Source organism: Equus asinus, chromosome 14 (assembly GCF_041296235.1).
Source record: "Equus asinus isolate D_3611 breed Donkey chromosome 14, EquAss-T2T_v2, whole genome shotgun sequence".
NCBI classification, from domain to species: domain Eukaryota; kingdom Metazoa; phylum Chordata; class Mammalia; order Perissodactyla; family Equidae; genus Equus; species Equus asinus.
This window is the reverse complement of record NC_091803.1, coordinates 31,858,297-31,869,154: the sequence shown is the minus strand read 5'-3', so window position 1 is coordinate 31,869,154 and position 10,858 is coordinate 31,858,297. Positions and strand designations below refer to the sequence as shown.

General features: G+C 43.0%; 1 protein-coding gene across 2 annotated transcripts in view; it reads left to right on the top strand.

Annotated features, from left to right (window-relative positions):
- Positions 1-10,272: 10,272 nt before the first annotated feature.
- Positions 10,273-10,858, top strand: part of LOC139039719 (THUMP domain-containing protein 1) — a 7,835-nt gene continuing 7,249 nt past the window's right edge. For both annotated transcript variants that reach the window (XM_070484731.1, XM_070484730.1), the window contains exon 1: positions 10,273-10,612. In XM_070484731.1, coding sequence (XP_070340832.1) covers positions 10,382-10,612 — 231 coding nt within the window. In that variant the 5' untranslated portion in view covers positions 10,273-10,381. The remainder of the gene's footprint in view (positions 10,613-10,858) is intronic.

Genomic DNA, 10,858 nt, shown 5'->3' with positions numbered 1-10,858 from the left:
GCCTTTGTTCAGGGGCAGCAGGGAGAGAGGGGCCCCCCCTCTTTAATGGTGCTATCAGAACATAGGCTTCTTTGATCTTGTCTGGAATACTGATGGATAAGACTCTCTATGCATTTTGTAGGAATATAAAAGACAAACAGGAATGATTTTTAAATACATGAAGCTTTAAGCTACAGATTTGCAAACACATTTTCCCCTTCCTTATTGCCTATCTCTAGCCTTTCTGGGAGGAAACACACATCTTGGTGTTGCTTTCTTTAAAACAAGAGAAAAGAGTCAAAACAGTTAATCTCACATGCTTCCTGTGATAGGGAAAAGACAGCATGCGCTGCTGTAGGAAGAGACCCTGGGAGCAGAGCCAAAGTAGAGGATTTTCCCAATGGGTCCCCATAATGATGCTCTTGGAGGAGGAGAGACTCAGAGTCTCCCAAAGGTCCAAGGCGAGGCCAGGCCCATGAAGGACTCAAGTGGATGGAAGTGATGGTCACATCCCATGAGGAGCCCAAGGAATGACAGCCAGAAGATAAGGGGTGGAGGTGGCCCTGAGGTTAATGACAGGAGAAGACGTAAGAAGGAAAAAGATACAGGGGCCAACGGTCAAGGTTGGAAACTTCAGCAACTAAGATGGCGGTGTCATAAACAGAAAAGAAAGATGCAGAGAGAAAAGCAAACCTGGACTGGGAATAAAGGAATTGGCGGAACTAGTCTGCCTGAGACTATCAGGACATGGCTTCTTCAACTGCGGGTGCGAGAAGCTGGGAAAATCAGAGAGGGGAAGGCCACCCTGACCACCTTCAAATTCCAATTTAACAGACACCCAAGCTCCATCTTCTTCCTAAGACAGCACACCAGTGCCTCTGTATCCTTAATTGTGCATCTGGAAAATCAGATTGTAAAGCAGCCATCGTGGTGGCTGACATGGAGGGACTATAGTGATCACGCGACAGCTGTGAGAACTTTGGTCCTGCAGACCCTCAAACACCTGCCATTTCTTTCCCCCACCTCTGCCCTTCTGTTAGCAACATTCACAGTTGGAAAGATTTAAATCCCTTCATGTGAGTTACTGCACACGTGCCAAGTAGATGCTCAGTGGTCACCTCGTTCACTCACCATCTGCCAACTTTGTAGGATGTGTGAGTTGAGTTCATGCCTCAAGAAAATGTCACAATTGTTAAATCTCAAGAGTCACCTTCAGATAATCTAAATTTTAAGTATTGAAGTGTAAGTGGTGTTTAAAAACATTTGCATAGGAACTCAATTCCAAACCACCCTGTGGGGCTCAGGCCATTAGTCCATGTCTCCAGAGGCTCTGGCTCTTCAAACATGAATTCCTCCTGTTTCATTAGTTTGTGCTATTGCTGTGGCTCCCAAGGGATTACATTTGGGAGAAGAGACTTAATCATGGCATTGAGCTTTCAACTGTGTGGGAAATAAACTCAAAAACACCCATCCTTAACCAGATTTGTTTCACTTCAGGGAAAGAACAGATACGGGACTGACTAGTTGGTTCTTAAAAATTAACACTGAGTGGCATTTATATTGAATTTTAGATTAAATGATTTTACTAAAGCTTCTAAAAAAGTAGCCCTTTTTAGCAGGTCAAAGAGCTCTGCTTCAGAAATGACAGCACAGCCTCCCGGTGAACTGCTTGCGTGCAGTGTCTCTTTTTCTTCTTTCACTTCCACCTCCTAGAGAAGCTCTTCAGGAGCTTCAGACGGGGGGCTGCTGTGTGGCCAGTTCCAGGGGGACTATTCACATCCGAGTCCATTCATGTGACTCTCCATCACTGTTAGAGGCGCAGGGGTCAGAGAGAAAACTTGTCCTCGCTATGTAAATACACAGACAAACCTCTTAAAGAAAGCTTTCTCAGTGTCTTAGGTCAGGCTTCCGAGAAGCAGGGCCTGAGACGGTGATTCTGGTGAAAAGGATTCATTGGAGGAGGGCTCTCTGGAGGGTGTGCAGTGTGAGGGAAGCAGCAGACAGGAGAAGAAAACTAAGCAAAGGGGCGGTCTCAGCTGGAGACTAACTTCTCCCTCGTATCCCAGAAGGCTCTGGTCCACCTTGAGGCCAGGCTTCCGGCTTTTTGTGCCCCAGTCAATCATTGGCCACTGACTGTCCCCTGTGGCCAGGAGTAACCTCCCAGGCAAGGCAGCTCCATTTGAGCAATGAATACTCACAGCAACTGAGGAAAGAGTGTGCCACCAGTGAAGGGGACCTGGGCAGGGCACCAGCAGCATCCACTACACTTGGGGATGGAAGGGAAGATCAGAAAAGCAGAGAAGGCCTCTCTGAGCAAGCAGCTTATAAGCTGAGTCCAGAAGGATATGTAAGAGCCAGGATAAGTCAGAGACTTGGAGGAAAAGCAGGGAGAATGGTCAAGGGAACAGCACATGCAATGGCCCTGGGGTAGAGAAGACAATATGGACCTCCTTTCCTCTTCATTCAAGGTGCTCTGGCCTCTGATTCTGGGTTGGAGGGAAGTGTGTAGTGGTATTCCTGTAAGGCAAATGCAGGGCAGGCAGAGAGTTTTGTACTTTGGGTTTCTGCAAAGGACCCAACAGATTTGCGGAAGAAAATGTTATGAGTAAGCACTGGGCCCTGAAGATTGCTAGTCTCACCTTTCACGTGCTCTAATCTCTGTACAAAAGTATATTTATCTGTTTTAGGAAGATAAGTGAAGATTCCTTGCCTGGAAACTTTACAAATGTCCAGGAAGGCCACGCTCTTGGTCTGCAAGGGTGTAGCATCTCCTGTTCTCAGAAGGGTAACATGGACCATCCCTCCCAGGTATGACATCCTATGTGCCATCTCCTAACGATTTGTGGCACCCAAAACTCAATGAAGATAGAACATAGGCAGACAGACAGATGGAAGACCAGGGTGTTCAAATACAGTTTTCTGGCATATGAATTCTGAGACATCAAAACCTCCCTAGGAAATGAAACACCTGAAGTGTCTAGTGAAATGGAAGGCACTGGGAAGAACTGACCCTGTGTCCCCTCAATGTCCCAGCATGGGGTGTTTGGATGAGCGTATTCAACTCAGCAGGAACCGAGCAAGGCAAGTGGCTGCAAAGGGCAACTGGTAGGAGAGAAGGGCCTCAATTTTGTTTGCAGATAAAAGCTTCTCAGGACATATTTATTGGATAGTGAATAAAGAGCCCATTGAGGGCTCGGCTCTCACCCGCCACTGTAAAGACAAGCTGAAAAGAGAAGAAACAGAGAAAAATATAGGATAACAAAGGAGGATAGGAGGTTAAGATGGGCTTAGAGCTCCAAATTTAAACATGAGATATGAGAATTTCAATTAAAGATGGTGATTTGGGGACTGATATATACCAAGGTCCTTAAAAATGCCCCAAAAAACACCCCTGTATTTTAAAAAGAATGAATCCATAGTAATCCTGGAAAACTAGAACGGCAGTCAGCTGGAGGACATCTTGAAGAAATCCGAGAAGACAGAAAGCAGATGGATCTGACTGATGAAAACAGATCACGGAAAGATGTAGACCAAAATGCTGGAGAAAACAGGAACCCTTCCCACAGGGGTCCTTTGAGAGCTCCAAGCTCCTAGTCCACAAACATACAGGACAGAGATGAGACAGGGTACAAGCATGAAGGTAACTGATAAATTAATCACGGGCCAAGTCCTCCCCCAAGGTCTGTTTCCTGACTTTACATCTTTCCCCTCTCTCTCTCCTTTGCTCACCAACTCCAGCTTCATTGACCTTCTTTATGTCCTTTTAACACGTGAAGTGTCTTCCCAGCTCACTGCCTTTGCACTTGCTGTTTCCTGTCTGGAACAATCTATCTCTAGACCTTCACATGCTTGGCTCTTCCTTGTCATTCAGGTCTTGGCTCAAACTTTAGCTGCTCAAAGCATTCTTCTCTGATCACAGTATCTAAATTAGATCCCAACCCCAGCCAGTCACATCACCCTGCTTCCTTTCCTTCAGAGCATGTGTGAATCTCTGAAGTTGTCTGATTCATTTATTTCTTTGTTTCTCCTCACCTGAGGACAGAGGCCTTATCTACTTTGTTTATCAGAGTATCTTCAGTACCTGGAACATTAGTACAACTGGTGTTTATATCAGTTAGCTTTTGCTGGGCAATAAACGACCCCAAAACATAGTGGCCTCAAACAACAACTCTTTATTTTGTCCATAATTTGGATCAGCTAGGCAGTTCTTATCTGCGTGAACTCAGCTCATCTCTGCTGGGCTCTGTGAAGCATCCATGGTCAGCTGTAGGTTGGCTGCTGGTTAGATAATCTAGGGACGTCTTTGTCACATGTTACGTGTCTAGCAGGCTGTTGGTCAGGGCAACAGAAGCAAATGGGCCACATGCCTCTTGTCATCCTCTTGGTCTTCTTCATAGAACTGTTACTTTTGATAGCTCAGAATGCATATGCGAAAAAAATGTGGTTTTAACTTTCTGGCCTTTTACCTATCTTCTTTACAAGGGGAGCAAGAGACAGCAGGCCCAGTGTGCAAGTGGTTTTCAAGTCTCTCTTTCAGGTCACTTTTCTAGAGTCCCATTAAACAAAGTAAGCCACAGGGCCAAGGCCAGATTCAAGGGGATGGAGAAACAGACTCCACCTCTTGCTAGGAGGAGCTCCAAAGTCACATTGCAGGGGGGCATGGATACAGGATAGACAAAATTTGCAGCCATTTTTGCACTCTTATCATACTGCTCAATATATAGATATACCTATGCTGAATATATTTGATTTAAAAGACTGGATCTGGGAAGGCTGGACTAGTTGGACCCCATCTCTCTTCCCTGCCTTCCTCCCAAATATATACAGCAGACAACAGAGGCTTTTGGCCCCCACATAGAAATCCAAGCTGTGCACGCTAAAGAAAGTGACCTGCTTACATGAAGATGCCTCCTCATTTGAGTGTAGGACCATGAATGGGAAGCAAAGCAGAGTTTGAGGAAACTCTGGAACATCCAGCAGGCACCTTAATGAGAAAGGAGAGGCGACACAGCTTTTCTCAAGAAGGAACACATCAAAATAATTCACTGTTCAAGTCAAGTCCTCCCTTTTTTGACTTGCTCTCCACAGCCGGCCAACCCCCACAACTCTGAAATCTCATTTTCCAGTTATGACACCAGACCCACCAGGAGAGGCTCATCCAGGGAGAAGTTTCTTGGCAAAGCGATCTACGCAAATCCAAATGGAACTCCCACTACTCAACAGCCTAGATCTTTATTCACAAACATGAACTAACAGCCAAGGGTCCACAAACGTGAAGAAAAGAAATCACATACATGAGTCACATTAAGATTAACAAGTAAAATAATTGTGTTTTTAGGAAATAAAGATCATTCAAGAAACAAAACAATTTAAAAAAATAAATGACTCTAGTGAGATTGGAAAATGGCACATACAGAAGTAAGAACAGACTGCTGCTGCAAAAAAGGAGCAATCAGAGGACAAAAATGAGTGCCTGGGAATTAAAAATATGTTTGACACTAACAAAACTCAGTGGACAGACTGACTAAGAGAATGGGGATGGTTAACAACATGTCAGTGATCTGGTGATAAAGTCAATGGAATCTTGCAGACCAGAGCCAAAGGCAGAATGATGGCACGTAGGAGAGAAATGTGAAGCAGCACAGATGTCTGCCCTCTCTCTTATCGGGGTTCTGGAGGCAGAGAACAGAGGTAATAAAAGGGAGGGAAAATTCAGTGATCTCCTAGAAGATAATTTCCCTGAGACAAATGCTAGTTGGGTCTCTGAAGCCCCTTTTATATGGGCACTAATCCCATTCTGGAGGGCTCTGCCCTCATGACCTAATCACCTCCCAAAGGCCCCACGTTCTAATACCATCCCATTGGGCCTTAGGATGTAACATAGGAATTTTGGAGAGACACAACATTTAGACCACAGCAATGGGGCCACAGAGAATGGTGTCATGAATTTTGCTTGATCATCTGGGAATACTGCAAAAAGGAGATGCTATTTCTGTTCCACTGTGAAGAATAAATATGAATTCCCACTGCAATGCAAGGCATTTCAGGCAGAAGGAAGAGTATATGAGCAGAAATAGAAAGGTCTGAAGTTTCCTGACAGGTTTGGAGAAAGAGATCAACAGTCCAGTGTGGTGAGAGTTTGAGATCTATGGCAGGAAGTGAATACACACGAATCTGAAAAGATAGGATGGTGCCAGGTTGGAAAGAGCTCACATGCTATTCTGAGAGGCTTTTCTACCTGACACTATATACAGTTGGGCACCCTTGGAGGATTTCATGCAGCAGAGCGACATAATCACAACCTACTTAACTCAGAGTCATGAGAATAGAAAGCTGGTGCCTTCTGATCAGCCATTCCCCAGACTCACCTAGATGTAAAAACTCAAGAGGAGATGCAGAATTTCAATAGCACTAGGAACCAGGAATATTCCACCATTACCTACTAGAAAACTGGAAGAACTTCCATGAGTTAAACCTTTAAAGCCTGCAGGTAGAATGGTGGAACCATTTATTGAAAAATATTTCAAGAAATCTCATGGGCTTAGACTTTTTTTTATCTGAGTAAAGGAATTCAAATCTCTCTCAGTATGGAAACTATTTACTAGAGTCTTCAGAGTCTTTTAAAACCCTCATCCAGCATCAGTTGTGAGCTGAAATCTACATTTGGAAGGAAGGGAGCTATAGAGTGGCCATGGTCAAGTTGTAGGTTTTTAGTCATTAAGACAGAATTAGCCCATCCAGGAATAGGTTTTAAATATTGTAGAAAGACAATAGGGTAGTAGTATCATGATATTGCTTCTTAAAGATCAGGTTATTATTTTAAATAATAAGTGACTTTTTAAACTAGAAAGTTTAATGATAATCGGCTATTTTAAACTGGAAATTTGGCTAATGGCTGTGCATATCACACAGTTCTCCAACTTCAGAGCAGGAAGAAGGAATAGATTACACAGCAACCTGATGGGAACTCAGGGGAACTGAGGAAAAACTACATATAAGAAATAGGAAAAGGCTGTACATTTCTTGCTCCTTGATGAATAAGCAGAAGTGGGAATAACATATCTCAGCCATATGTCTTAGTCTTTTGTTTTTCAAGATTGTACAGCCTAAAGACAGAAATGTTAAGCTTAAGAGTCAGAAGAGTCTTTGAAAGAGTTCTATTAGACGAAACAGAAGTATACTTTAGAAAGCTTCTCTTGTGTTTGTGTTTGCAACAAAATTCAGGAAACTGCCCTATGAAACAAGAAATGAAAAATTACATGATAAGTTGAGAAATTGAGCTGTAATGGAAGAGGCTGGCACGATAGAGATAGATAAAGAGGAAATATTTTGAAAAGAATAAAATTTCCCTTGAGATTAAATGCAGCTTAGAAATAATCAAGATCAGAATTTATGCTACTGGAAATTAAATCAATAATGTTGAAGCCATTCTTGAGAAACTCTTTCAGAAAGAAGGAGATAATGGAAAAGAGATAAAATAATGAGTGAGAAGATTCCAGAGGTGGTAGAGATTTTCAATATGAGAATGATTGGCATGTTTGATGGAGAGAATAGAGCAAATGGAAAAAACAGTATTTAAAGACATCTCAGAAAAAACTTTCCAGAATTCAAAGAGGGCCCCAATCATCAAAAGGAACACAGCATGCACAAGGCAAAATTAGTGAGAAAAAATATTACTGTAACACATATTGAGAAAGTTTTTGAATTTAAGGAATAAATAAACTTTCTAGGCACCTAGGAAGAAAGAGAAAAAAAGGTCATAATGGCATTAGACTGCTCATCTGCAATTCTAGAAGACAATGGAGCAATGTGTGTGGACAGAGATGAGGGGCAAAATTGAGTCAGATAAGCATTCTATAGCCAGACAATTTCTCATCCATGAGTGAAGGCAAAAAGAACAAAATATTTACACTAATGTGCAAAGACTCAGGAAATACACTATTCCGCTTAGCAACAATACTAGAAACACAGTTAAAAGATGAGTCAGACTCAGAAAAAAATATTAGCAACACGTAAAATAGACAGATGATTAATATCAATGCTAAAAAAGGAGCTCCAAAAACCCCACTAATCAACTGGCAAAGGGTATGAATAAATAACTTACTGAGAAATAAATACAGATGACCAATATGCAGCAATGATGAATTCATTAATTAAAAATGAAATTGGCAATAGAATACCAAATAAAAAAATAATGGTAACAAACAAAACAAATAATGGTAATAATATTATATGTTGGAAAGGAAGTGAAAATAGATACTTGTAAAAACTCTGGGAGAGCCTTCAGGGTCTGGAAGACAAAGACAGCTTCCTGAATCCAAATCTCTTCACAATCCTACAGTCAATTTCCTCCAAATCACACAGTCAACAAGGAAAACAAAGCCACATGTAAGCAAGCCAGCAGCATTACAAGAAGACAAAGAATACCATAACCTTTAAATTACCTGGAAGTACATAAAGAAATGCCAATTTCCAGCCTAGTTCCTACCACTACTGAAAGCATTTAGAAACAGTCAAGTGAAGTTGTAGGTTTTTTCAAATAATCCGGTTATTTCTCTTCCTTCATCCCCTAGAATAATGGTATTAAATAAAGACATATTGGAAAACACTTCCTGAAGTGTCCCATTTGTTATGAAATCACTTCCATAGTTGGCCGGAAGGGAAACTCTGAAAGGGAGATGAATGTTTTCCATTTCTCTCACTCTGCAGTGTGGAACAGGACAGTTAACGTCTTACTATCAGGAACTCCAGGCTTAATACTAATAATGTAAGCAAAAGAACCTAAAGGAAGAGAAAGTTATGCAAAAAACACACATTTATATATATATTTTTTACATTACACATATAATGAAGAATAAAACAAGTTAACCATGAAGCTCAGCATCACACTAATTACTTTTCCTCTCAATATTTTGTTCCTTCATACATAATAATTAAATCTCAGAATGTGAGATTGAAATACCTAAGTCAGTAAAAAGCACAATATTCCTGCATTTGCTCACCAAGAGCAGTACACTGTCAGAGATGCAACCCCAACACGAGGGATTTATAAAGTTCAAGCTGACTTCTAAGTGCACGAAGTATAAGGAGCTGGATTCCTGACTTTAGGGTATGGGGAATATTATGGTGTTAACTGTAAGGGGATTGCTTACCTATTCAGACCAATGTTCTTAAACATTTCAGGAACAGGTATGAAGAAAAGAAAATGGTAAGATATACTTCATTGGAGAAAAGAGGAATATTTTCCCTTATTGTTAGTGAAAATTCTTTGAGATGTATATGGAGTTCTAGACTATCACTTCATATCAGCATTACTTTTTCATGGGAGTCACAAGAATGAGAATCTGAGACATGCAGGCCTCACAATAAATAAGAAGTTCTTTATTCCTGACTTCCTACTACCATCCATTCTACGTTTTGGGGTTGCTGGACTAGGTAATCCTTCCTAGGGCAACAAAGGACAAACCCTGTTTTGGCTCTTCATGATTTTGTTCAGAAGTGAGGAATTTGACTTCCCGTCCAAACCAAGTGCACTTAGAACAATAATTCGCCAAAATGTCACTACCACGTGTTATGACACCAATGTCAAATAAAAGTGTGTGAAGACATTGATACAGACAATATTTTTGGTATTAATACAAATACATTTTACAAGTTAAAATGTGCCCGTGGTGACAACTTAATGTTAAGAAGTTTGGCCCAGTTTCCCTGTATTTTATATTTCTCATCCTGATACAATAAATATGTCAAGTCTCTCACATCAATGAGATCCTTCTACTTCGTGTCCTGTTTTTCTTTGTACCTTTGAAGTCCTGCAAGAGGAATACTAAAGGAATGTTTACCGAATGTGCACATTTCAATCGGAGCAAGAATAAGTAGGATGCTTTGGAAGGCCTCAGTGACTTCTAAGAAACATTTGCCTACAAGGGCAACGTGAGTACGAAGTGTGTCTCGCTTTGCTAATAGTCTCAACCTCCGTACGTAGGACAATAATTAGCACAAAGGTGCTTAATAAATATTAATTGAATGAATCAACGAATTTGAATGAGTAAATGACACTGTTCTTCGCAAGCGCGGTCTATATCCACTGGGAGACCCGCATGTTAACTCTCAGGCCTCCTCCCTCCTCAGGCCACTTTCCAGGGAAACCCCTCCTTCCGGTGGTGAGGTGAAAGAAGTGCCTGTCAATCCTGGCGAGGGGCGGGACAGGAGCGGGCCTCGAGTTTCCTCTCCAGAGCCAGTCACTGACCGGCCCTAGGACTAGCAGCAAGGAAGGAAGCTGGGAGGCGGGATCAGGAAGTCCGTCACGCATGTCTGACGTCACCAGCCCGCGCCCGCAAAGGTGAGGACGCCGAGAACCACAGAGGAAGGCGTTTCTCGCGAACCTCAACTCTCGTGCACCATGGCGACCCCCGTCCAGCAGCCTCCTCAGTCTGGCAGCGGGAAGCGCAAAGGCAAGGCTCATTACGTGCCGGCCAAGCGGGCTCGGCGCTGCGATGGCGGCGGGCCGCGGCAGCTGGAACCCGGGCTACAGGGCATTCTCATTACCTGCAACATGAACGAGCGCAGGTGCGTGGAGGAGGCCTACAGTCTGCTCAACGAATACGGAGAAGACATGTATGGACCGGAAAAGGTACAGGCTCGGGGAGGGCGGCCGGCCGCTCGGGCTTTGAGGAAGGAGGGTAGGCTGGCAGGCCTGCTGCCTCTACACGCATGCGCGAGTTTTCTCGGGAGCGTGGCGACGAAGGGACGTGGCCTCGCCGGCGTTCCCGGCCCCTCGCGTTGGGAAATTCTTGCGCTTGGGGCTTTTCTCCTCATCGTTCATCGCGGTGGCTTCCATTTATAGATTGTTCTCTCCGGCCTAGGCGTTGTGTTTCTG